Raw genomic sequence first — 12527 nt, forward strand, 5'->3', positions numbered from 1 at the left:
GAGGGGTCACTGTAATGTTATTTAATGTTAATAAATGGAACAATAGAAGTAGCTAACGATAATGGTAAAGAAAAAAGAGAGATCGCGTATGTAAGTGCGCACACATGAAAACATCGTCATTACTTTACATAAGAATATGAAAGCAACACTTATTTACTGCTCATATATATTTTAATTAATGTTTCTGAATTTGTTTTTATTGAATTAATGTTTGTGTGTGCAAAATTAACAATACAATTTATTAATAATAAGTGGAATATTAAAACACACGAGAAGGCGTGACTGCTGTCGGCATTGTTTATGTTAAAGCTTACAAAACCAGTGACTGATTGGTTCTACATATAAAACTGAAGAAAATAAGACCCTGATTGTAGCTGTAGTATAATTAATGTAAAAAATTAATATGGTTGTTTGAAGTACCTGTAATGTTATTTAATGTAAATAAATGGAACAATATAAGTAGCTAACCATTAATGGTAAAAAAAAAAAAGTGAGACCGCGTATGTAAGTGCGCACATGTGAAAACATATCGTCATTACTCTACATAAGAATATGAAAGCAACACTTATTTACTGCTCATATATATTGAAGGGTTAAATGTTGTACTCTGTATAGACAAGCAGAGAGAGAGAGAGAGAGCAGCCGAACTGCCGGATGTAAACAAACCTTAATTTCCCGCGGCTTTGTTGTTGTTGTTGTTTTTTACGGGGATTAGCCCACCCGGGCATAGGTCACTGACCCACATTGGGGCCTGAGGGGCAAAAATTTAATACTCCTGTAATAATAATAATAATTCAGATAAGTAAAAAAAAAAAAAAAGAAAAAAAAAGCTGCCTATCTACCTATTGGACAAACTAAAATCGTTCCGGACCACCGGAGTTCCCGGACCACAGAATGCCGGACTAGAGAGGTACAACCTGTACTTAGTTTATATTGAACTAGGGCAAGAGTTAATTTAATACAAGCTTATGCATATATGAAGCCCTATACTACACATGCATTAATCTGTCCTCGGATGCTTTGGATTCGTGAGCCTGAATCTTGGGGTTTGTGGAGTAGCAGAAGAGGCTATCCACAATTAAGTTTGGTTGTTCACTGAGTGTATGTTTGGTAGGTGTGAACAATGTAATCCTACTATTTTTGGCTCCAATTTTTCTCTGCACTGCCACAGTTTTCTTTATTCGTCTCGCCTTCTTTCTCATTCTCTAGAGAAAACCGGCAAATACATGTAATCAGTCATTAATTTCTTAAAAGAATGAAAAGGAATAAATTTGGGTAAGTACCATGAATGCTCAAAATTCAAATCGTTAAATTACAAATAATTGAAGGTTACCCAGGGGGCTTTTGTAAAAAAAAAAGTAGTTACAGTACAGAACAGTATAAGAAAAACAATGTATACCTGTAAATGAGAACAGGTTTCAACAGTAAAAGATGGGTTACGATCACAGACAGCCAATGTTCCCCTTTTGACAGTGATTATGTACTGTATTAAGTTTTCATGCTTATACTGATAACAGTACAGTATACTAACTGAAAAACATAAATTTATTTGAATGAATCATCCTTTCAACCTTTAAACTTTGCTTAAGGTTGAGATCCAAATCAATCCCTTCCTTGATTACTTGGTCAACAAACACAAGGTAAAGAGCCAGCCTCATCATGAGCTGGTTTTCTTGTATGGTAACCTCTTTATGCTCGATTGCCTCCTCAAGCTGTGCCAGTCCTACCCAATTCTCTGGAAGCCATTCCTCTTCTTCAGACTTGATCAGCTTTACCACAAAATCTTCTTCCAAGTCCCCAAACTCCACATTCTGGTTAAGATTATTCATATTATTTCCGTATGCATGTGTGTCAAGAACAAACAAAATGATTGGGTTACTACAGAGTGCACACTGTACTGTATAGGTTTATATTTGAGTATCTCGGTATCTGGTGTGTTTCAATTGAAAATATAGAAATAATTCATACCATTGGTTCCCAATCAATGGCCCATGGCTTGAAATTTACCTGTCTCTCAGATATTTTTACCGTTGCTTATTTTTTCAAATAATATTTGTAATATGTACTGTATATTTTGAAACTATAGTTGCCTACATTGCTGCATAAAGATTGTAAGAAGACAGAAATATACTGTATTAGCTATACATATCACGGTGGAGCTTCATTGCTGAGTTGCTACCAATATTTAGACAAATAAGCATCTTAAAGGCATTTCTTTGTATTATTTTTTACTTTTTCACTCATATATCCCATTATTCATGTTGTTCAAGTCTGGTCTTGAATGAGCTTGCAGACTGTCCACAACTCTCACTCCTAAAACGTTTGCCTTGACAATTTTCTGAACTGTGGCTTCTTCAACCTTAAGCTGTGACCCTTAGTGGGGTGGGAATTTGCCAGTTCCAGATGTGAACACTCGACTGAGTAATGACCTCGGAGGTGCTTTTAGACTTCTATTAAGTCATCCCTGGCCTGCCTATAGTATAAATTGCAGGCATTCCAATCTCTTTGGGTAACTGAAATTCTGTAGTGAGGGCACCTGTCTGGTAGCCCTCCTTTGGACATTTTCAATCAAATGACAATCTCTAGCATATCTTGGGACTGTACACACTACTAGTTTTTGTTTTATCCTCTTTGCCACCTGTCAGCTTACTGGAAAATTAGATGGACAGTCAAATCAGTGCTATGCACAGTTGACAAATTTTGGGCATAAACAGACTCTTGAATGTACCAGAAAGTGTGTAAGTGTCTGTGAAGTCTTAAACTTGTGTGAGTTCACACTTGGTGATTTCACAATTCTGAACAGTATTCTAAAGCAGGTTTTCCATACATTTAAAACTTTTATGCAAAAGGAGTTGTATCTGGCAGTTTTCTGTACTGATAGCTTTTTTAACTTGAGACTCTGACCTTGAGGTGCTTTTGAAACTATATTAAGTAGCCTATTGTCCTTCTGTATGTAGTTTAAACTAGGCATTTGTAGATGATTTAGTTTCTTGAGGAAAGTGTCCCAAGTTTGTTTAAGTAATTCTTAAAGCTGATTTAGCATGTGGTAATAGCTCTGATCTGTGTAATGAATCCAAATCCATAACATTGGCAACCAACCCATTTATTCCATCCATATTTCTATTTGAGGTTGTCAATCATATACAGTATTGGTGTGCAGTATTTATATATTGTATGCTTTAGTTTTGTGGGAGGATGTGGACTTGCTGGTTGATTCATTGCTCTGACTTGAATATTCATCTTGCTCCTTATACTGTAGTTGTATTCTCCGTTAGTTTTCCTTGCATATCACCCATAAGCTATTATTTATCCTTCTGAATTGTCAAGAGTTTCTTGTGCTCCCCCTGCAGTGCAGTCTGGACCCTGAAAGTATTCTTGAGGATTGGTTCTGGACTTCTGACTCAACAAGGATTTAGGATTATTTGCCACCTATTTTCATCTGCTGTAACTCTGAGAGGAACAGGGTTTTATTTTCCTGGCTTCTTTCCTAGTGTATTCACTTTATTTGGGACGACTGTCATACTGGCTATTTTTTAACCACATGTTGAATGAGCCTGAGTATTTGGTCCATTCCTGAAAAGCACTGTTGGTGGTACTGTATAGCAGTTTGGGTTGTTGGTAGTACAATGGTAGCACAGTTGCCTTTCACCATTCCAGTTGCAGGTTCAAGTCCCTGTGTTGGATGTGAGAAGGGTGACCATACCAAACATGGCAGGTTCTCTCTGGATACTCTGGTTTCCTCCTGTATTAATACTGGATAAGAAAGGTTGTAATACAGAACAGACTGACTGCCTGTACAGTTAGTAAGCTGATAAGTGGTGGAAATTATATAAATCTAAAAAAAAATGGTACTGGTGCAGGAATTAAGTTTTAGTAGACTTAAATTTGTCCATCATGAACAGTTTGGACTGCTTCAAGGGCTGTATTTCCAGATGGTAGCCTTACTAAAGGGCAAACTGCTTTCTATACAAGACGCATTGGGTATTTGGTTAAACGTTTCTCTTGGTATCCAACTCAATACTACAGACATGTGGTATAAGAGAGTTAGTACTGCCATTTTCCAGTCACTGAGGATCTTTTGCTGGTCCATACAGGATTTTAAGGAGCTAGGCAAGCCCTTTGCACAACTCATAGCACTCTGGGATGCACACTTATCAGGGCCAGGGTGCTTATGATGTGAGGTCATAACTCCTATTGCATTATGTCTACAGCCTCTCAGCTTTGTGAGTCCTTTTAAATGTTGACAGCTTGACACTGACTGACTACAGGGTTGGTGGCTTAATATAGAGATAAATTACCTGCACCTAACATAGGTCACTAATCCTGATACACTGATGACAAGCAGCCCATTTATATGTTATACCACTAACCAAAAATGTGTACGAGTTGGTCTTGGCATGATTTGACACTTGACCCGATATGATTTAGTCTAACGTGATGCCAGATGATTGGTATGATGAAAGGAGATTCGATTGAACTTCATCCCCATAGGATCTATGCCCATGTTATGGTGATGTTGAGGTCCGGAAGTTGCTTTCTGCCGGGTGTATTTATAGAAAGAGGAGTGAAGACAGTACAATATGCAGTATACTTTTGCTTTTAATTTTATCCTCTTCGCCACTGATCGGCCCGTTAGCTGCTTGGGCGGTCGGTTATGTGTCTGTTATGCACTGTTGGCAAGTACTGGGCATGCACTGGCTTCTGAATGTATTTGAACCTGCTCCAGTGTTGATCAATTCTGTCTTGAAACCGCTGTGCACCCTTCCACACGTCTTCCAACCTTACACAGAAAAGAGCCTGCCAGTATGATGAAGATTCACACCTTGTGATTGATAAGTACAATTTCAGTGCATGAAATATACTGGTAATAATTATAAGGATTTACTGTAAATATTAAAGTTGTATTTGCTTACAACTTTAGAAATTCTGAATCTAGCTGTGAAATCTTTCTGCCTTTGATGATATTCAACATGTATCTATAGGTACAGCTGACCATATCATAAGGACCTGTATAGTACACTGTAACATGTGATGTCAATATCTCTTCCATTAAATTTTTATTGAATAAACATTATGCTTATACAATAATATAATCAACACAATCACATTGGTACTGTAAATATAAAAACAGAAGAAATTGGATATCCAATATTATTTCCAATACAGTAGTATTAATACTGTATATTGTGCAAAGTTTATTTTTTCCAATACCCTATCTATTTTCTTCACCCTAAACACATATGTGTACAGCCATAACATAGAGCTTAAGTTTGCTTGCTTCATTTTTATTATTCCAATGTTACTTTAGTCAGAATATTATTACCAGAGAATCTCCCATCTGGTTTTGAGATACTCTTAACCTAAAGGTGTCGGGTAACATAAGTACTGTATCACAATACCTTCTTGTTAAGTGGCTATCTTATAGGGGCCCACTATGAAGGTAAAATATACTGTACAGTAATTATAATTTTGTTTTAATTTTTTAGATTCCAGTCACAAGTTGGGGCATGTGGTTTTGACCACTAGGCTTGCTGACTGTACAATTGATCTATCCTGACTCAGTTATAAAGCAGGATTTCATAATCCTCCACTTAAATGAGGATGATAAAAATGCCAAATAATTGTGAGCAAGTGTGTAATAGGTGAAGTAATTGCAGGATGAGCGATCACGTCTGATGCGGAGAACTGTCATGCGCTACGTCAATCTAACTGAACTCCTCACGTTTATCATGATTAGTCCCACTGTCAAGAAGCGGTTCCCTACCCTTGATCACTTGGTTGAAGCAGGTAACACCAGAACACTAGGAGGGAGTTCTAATGGACTAATAAATATTTTGACCATAAGACACTTAGGCTATTACTTTATAATTTTATAGTACTATTCCAACTGTAAATGAGGAATGGAGACATTTAGTAACACTGAAAGAAGTATAGCAGTATTGTTGCCAAAGCTATGAATTAGCAACATTAAATTTGCTTGTATCTATCTATAACTGTGATGCCTTATTCCCTTACAGAACCTCCCTGAGGGGATGGTCACAACAAAAAAAGCCTTGAGGCTGCCTTATCAGAGTATCATTTTTAATTGGTCTTCAGGCCCATGAGGCCCACTTTTTCTTAAGCAAATCATGCCTGTCTATCCTGTTTAATACCTCTTGTTCTTTTTAAAAAACTTCCTATTTGTGTAATCTTTTTTTATATTAGTTTATTTTTACTTTTTATGTATATCCAAACCAACTGAAGATGTTTTTCTTCTAACCTGCCTTAGGACCCCAAACTCTATACTGTATCTTTGGCTCTATCTGACATTGCACATTTACTAGTAATTGTACCACATTCACCCATCAAGTAGGCCATTTTAGCTGCCAGGAAAAGTTAAAGGTTATTTTAAGGATTACTGTACCGGGTAAGGAGAAGAGTACTCCAGAAGGAAAAAAGTTGGATGTTAAAGATAAATATAAATATGGAAAAACATTTGGAGAAAATGAGAATGTAACGGTCAATGAAGTTCATCTTCAGTGGGTTTACTGTATTTGGTCTCCTGGAGGGATGTGTATTGATTTTGCTCTTTCTTATTTTATCACACACTTATTTTATTCTCCAGGTTTAATTAAGTGCTATTTCTTAATGTCGAAGTCAAATATTACTCACATTTTTTCTTCTGTTGCTTTTTGTTGATCTGTAAAACAGATGTTAGCATGCAGATGTTATGAATTAATTAATTCATCCAAGTCAGATGAAAAGCAATTTACCTTCCACTAGCCCCTGAAGGTCAAAAGAGTTGTACTGTAACTGTATTTGTGCTTAAAGGGTTCACTGATTTAGCAAAGAAATTTTCTCCCCCCTCTCTCTAATATGCTACAGTACAGTGCTTTTATTTTAAGAACTAGTACACCTCTTCCATCCCATTTATTTAGGAGTATTATAATTTTGAGGGATATACAATAAATACTAGAATATTTTAAGGTCAGATGTCCAGAATATAAAAAATAGAAAATTGGATCTGTAATTTTTGCTTGATGTTGCATAAACATACTGTACTGTACTATGTAGTGCTGGTAGTCTCTTTTGTGGAAAACAGTTAATTTTATTTCTTTTTTTATTCCCCCATAAAGGAGGGGTAAGTACTGTAGTGTTATCCCTGTACTGTGATCTTCCGTACACCCATCAGTTAACGTGATTCATCTTCATTGTCAGTTGTATTGACTTCAGACTTGGAAAACAGTCTTATCAACATGTACATATTTGTGTCTTGTCTGGGTGTTTATCTAGTCCACTTTTATGTCCATCTGTACATCCCAAATAGTACCGGGGTATACTGTATTGACATTTAGTACCATAATTAACTTTACCTTATACACTTTGTCACTTGTCAGCATTCTAGCTGGTTGGGTTATTGGTCTCTTCTCTTTATGCACTACCTGTATTGGCAAATTCTGGGCATGTATAGGCTCGTGAATGTATCTGAACATGTACCAGTGTTGGCCAAGTCTGGTTAAAGGAGTTGCATTTGGTGCTGTTACAACATCTCCTGGCAAATAATTCAAAGTTTTCACAGCTCTTACTCCAAAGGGGTCACAGCTCAAGTTTAAAGAAGTCACAAGTTCAGAAAACTGTGAGGGCAAACTTTTTTGGAGTGAGAATTGTGAACTTGTGGAACAGCCTGCCAGAGTGTGTTGTGATGGCACCAAGTATGAGGTCTTTCAAGACCAGACTTGACCAACACTGGAGCTGGTTCAGATACATTCAGGAGCCAGTGCATGCTCAGTGCTTGCCAACAGTGCATAACAGAGATGTGGCCGACCGACCGAGTGGCTAACAAGCCGATCAGTGGTGAAGAGGATAAAACAAAAAACATTAACTTGAGGTTGTGACCTCTAGTGGGACAGCCATCTGCTAACTTATATAGGCAGTTGAAAATGTTTTAATTTCTCTTGGTAAGTGAGGCATCTGAGTAATAGCACCAGTTTCATTGCTCTCCTTTGGAAATTCTCAATCAGTTGACAGTCCTTGATGTACCCCATAGACCAAACAGTATTACATTACTCCAAGTGAAATAGCAACATAATTTTGAAAAGCCTTATGAAAGACACCATCTAAGTATGTGTAGGCTCTTTGTATAAGTCCCACCAGTTTACTAGCAAGTTTCACCTTCATCTCACAATGATCTGTGACTATCAGTTTGTTGTCAACTTAAACAACCAGGTCTCTCTTATATTTAGTTTCAGTAAGTATACAGTAGTGTCTTCATAATCTTGGGACACATGATATCCTTCCCTACTATTGGTACATCCTAGGTGCATCCTCTTGCATTTCACAATATTGAACCTCAGCATCCCTTCTTTTGACCATTTCTGAAGCCAATGACACCTAAACAGTCATTGAGATTTATAATATCTCTGAAGACCTTAGTCATTTTCAAATATTTTTATGGAAGATCAATTAACATCAGTCGCCTTGTGGCACCCTACTTATCAATGATACATATGGTATTTTTGTGCCATTAATCACCACACACTGTTTTTATTCATAAAGATAATCTCCAATCCATGCAAGGACATTCCTCTAGATTTTCTGGCTGTTTAATTTTATTTTTAGCCTATCATGAGGTACACTTTCAAATTCCTTGGCAAAGTCAAGTACTGTACTGTAATGTATTGTTTGTATTGCCACCACATTCATGAATCTGTGACCACACATCCAGCAGCTGTGTCAAGCAGGAGTGTCTGGGCACTCCTTCACAAGGCTGTTCTACTGTTGATTGGCCCTTCACTCTATTGCATATAATGCTTTCTAGTATTTTACGCAATGCTGGTCAAACTCACTGGCACAGTGTCGATTGTCCCCCTTTTTTAATATAAAACTTACATGGGCTAACTTCCAGTATTTGGGGATCTTTTGTTCGTCCATGCATTTGCAGAAGAAAATTTTAACGAGTTTTGAGAGAGCTCATTACACAATTCTCATATCACTGGGATGCACAATATTAGGGCCAGGACTTCGATGAACCTTGGACTTAGATAAGTAATATATAATACATCATCAGAGAACTTCATATACAGTATAGTCTCGATTTACGCGGATTTCGTTTACGGGGCACCTTGCTGGACCGACAATTTTTATTTACGCAGTATTTTCCATCATTTACACGGGAAGCGGCGCGGGCAGGGTGAGCACAAGGTCGCCCATTTAACAAAACATTACCGAGTTCTTCACCCGCCACCCACCACAGCCGGCCCAAGTCTGTGATAGTGATAGTGAGGATATGGACTTTAAGGGGTTTGACAAAGAGGCCCTGCAAGCCTCTGTGGTGGATAGTGATACAGGTGAGGACCAATAATCTGCCCTCTGCCTCAGAACCAACCCCCCCATCCCCGTGTACCCATCCATCTCTTCTACTAACGTAAGTGTTAAAAAACCTAATATTATTGATATTTCTCGTAAATATTAATTGTGTGTGCATACCATCATAAAATTAGGATGTTATTTTTACTACAACGTACAGATTGTGTCGGAAAAAGTGTAGTTTGGGGGTCGGCCCAGTCTCTGTATCAATTTATCCCATATGTTCTGTTATTTCGTTTACGAGTTTCTCGTTTTACGCGTTTAATTGACCGCGTTAATCGAGACTATACTGTACTGTACTCTAGTGCCATGACCAGTCCTGTTTTCCATTGGATTGACTTTAAAAATGGAATATGGTCCTTCCATACTTAAATCAATTACCCATTTGTCAGCTTCTTAGTTGGTTGGACAGTTGGTAACCATCATATAGATGCATGTATTGTCTAGGTTTGATGATTTTAAATGCAGCTATGCTCCTCTGACACACTAGCTGTATACTGTACTTTATTTGGCTAAACATTGCCAACAGACACACCTCTATTTTTTTTTATTGGTCATATAATTAATAAAAGAATGTGAATTTTTTTTATTACTTTTATATTAGTTTTATTCTTGACAAAAGCTTTACATGTATAGTATATGCAGTTTGTCATCTACTTCCCTGCTCAGTCATAGTACAGGTACACAAAATATAATATAGGCTCTGGCCAGACATGATATCTTAACATGCTTAGTGCTTGTCCAGTCTTTTTTTGAAGGTATTTCAAGCTTATACTATTTTCAGTCATTGCTACTTACAAAATAGGTCTCGGTTTTTGCAAGAAATTACAGTATTAATAGCTCTTTTGTGACCCTTCATGAATCTGTGTCCTTTCCTGCTCAAATTTTATCTGAAGCTTCCCTTTCCACTCATCTTGCTATTCAGTGCCAGAAGTGGGTGGAGGTATAGTGCTCTGTTTTTATACTCCTCTTTATAAAGTTCATGTTTAGTTCCTTGGTATGGGGTGTACTCTAGGTTAGTTACAAAGTGATGGTTCACACAAGGTTTTCTTGGTTGTTGAATGAGAAACCCCAGAGTTTTTCTCTATTCTTTGTGAATTCTACTGACTTCATGCATAGATTCTCTAAGGTCCTTCGTTTACCCTGGTTTTATGAGGTGCTAATTAGTTTTAGATTTAGTAATGGTCCACTTGGTTGTGATATAGGGTGCTCTGGTTCTTGTTTCTCTTCTCTGTGAGATCTTCCTTTTGTTACTGGCCTGCATGGTATGTATGTGGTCTGTGATTTCAGAGACGATTTCATGAGATTTGTTTCTGAGGGGACGTGGTTTGCTGATTATTTGGGCTCTGGATACTGACTGTATTCTTTCCTGGAGGTTTCCAGGATAACACTAAAGACCTTTATGGTAAAAGAGAGTTAGAGAGTCTAAAGTATCCTTCCTGGCATGCATAGAGAAATGCTGTATAAAAAAAATGGTTCTTAACTCTCACAGGGATGCATGTCTGCAGTAAATCCTAGTATTTGGAACCTGTATCTAGGCAGCTCAGATACCCTCCATCGTCCCTTGGAATGACTGCCATGCTGGAACTGAAATTTCAAAATGGTTGATTGACATGGTAAGATAGCAGAACACAACCCTTGATACTTTGTGCTAACACAGCTCTAGAGTACCCCTTTTAGGGCTGAGGGGTGTGATATGAAGAGCTTGGAAATTGTTGTTTCTATAGTACACAGATAAACCCAGCTGCCTTTTAAGGTTGACACCAAACAACCTATAATTTATAAGACGGCAAGTATTAAATTGAGAGGTGAGTGGGTATTGGATCTTGCTAAGAAACAAGATTTCATATTCAGTCCTTCATTTTATATGTAATACAGTATTGAGAAGAGGGTCAAGGGTGGGTAAACTGAGGTAATCCATAGTGTACTGTACGATCTAGGAACAGTTTCTCTGCTTATTACAGGATGAACGTGCCAGACGAATGAGACGAGCAGTTATGCGTTACTGTAATCTCTCACTGCTCATTACATTGTCAATGATATCTCAACCTGTCAAGATGCGATTTCCCACCACTGAGCATATGATTGATGCTGGTAATAGAGATTACTGAAATTTGCTTTGTTGGTTTAATCCTGGTGTTTTCAGCATGGATAATTAAATTAATATTTATAATTTTGAGCTACTTCAAATGAATTGTGATTTACAGGACATGTTAATCCCCATGGCAGAGCCACATTGTTGTGTGTCTATAGCAGTGAGGTGCTTCTGAAGCTGCTGTTTTATCAACCCTATCTGCATCTCAGTTGATGTGGATGTTGCTATATAACCCATCCAATGTGGCTCCTCTGAATTTCAAGTGTGCTTCAATTGTGCACTTTTGACTCATAATACTCATAATGAGGGATTTGTTCCATCATACACCATCAACTGTCAGAGGTTGACCACCCCTTATGTGTCATGTTTCCAATGAATGAGTTAAAAGATAAAAATTATTCTGATCCTTGGGTAACTAACCTTCATAACCACAGTCTACATCTCTCTTGTTTCTCTGTTATAGATAACAGAGACCTTCCCACTTCCATTTTTCTGACTAGGACGGGCTAACCAATAAGCCACAGTCTTTTTTTTTTATCATACCACTTATCAGCTTACTAACTAGCCATTCATGTGGTTGGTTCTATTCTTTGTTACTTTGTTATGATCTTATTGTACACTATTAGCACAAGAGGAACTGGAGTACTGTACCCAGAGAAAACTGTAATGTTTGGTAGTGTCCCAGTAGATAAAACCCTTCTCACATTTGTCTTGGGCCAGGGATTAAATAATGGTGAGAGATACAAGTGTTACTGTTATACCACCAACATTCTTGTCATTCTTATGCTTTAAATGACAACATTCACATCAAAAGAGTACTGTACTTCTTTTTATTTAGAATATAGAGAGACCTTGGTATGATTTAAAAAGTGACTACTTCAGTAGGACCCTAATGCTATATCCCAAGCAGGAAGTGGCTTTTTCATTGGGGTTAGCAAGCTCTGAAAATCAGGAGTACCGTATTTGCTCCCCTCCCAGATCATTAAAATAGTATTTCACGATTAAACCCCTATTTTTTTTATTTATGGCTTAATGCCTTTCACTAAGTGACTGACATGCACATGTAATCTAGGGGTTGAAAACTGGA

General features: G+C 37.5%; 1 protein-coding gene across 6 annotated transcripts in view; it reads left to right on the top strand.

The window, feature by feature from the left end:
• LOC121876534 (bestrophin-2-like) overlaps window positions 1-12527 on the top strand; it is a 94279-nt gene that overhangs the window by 40011 nt on the left and 41741 nt on the right. For 4 of the 6 annotated variants that reach the window (XM_042381716.1, XM_042381715.1, XM_042381717.1 and 1 more), the window contains one exon: window positions 5658-5787. The exons of the other annotated variants lie outside the window; for them this stretch is intronic. In XM_042381716.1, the coding sequence (XP_042237650.1) occupies window positions 5658-5787 (130 nt within the window). The remainder of the gene's footprint in view (window positions 1-5657; window positions 5788-12527) is intronic. 6 annotated transcript variants of the gene reach the window in all.

The sequence above is a fragment of the Homarus americanus genome, unplaced genomic scaffold, assembly GCF_018991925.1.
Source record: "Homarus americanus isolate GMGI-L3 unplaced genomic scaffold, GMGI_Hamer_2.0 scaffold28, whole genome shotgun sequence".
Taxonomy (NCBI): domain Eukaryota; kingdom Metazoa; phylum Arthropoda; class Malacostraca; order Decapoda; family Nephropidae; genus Homarus; species Homarus americanus.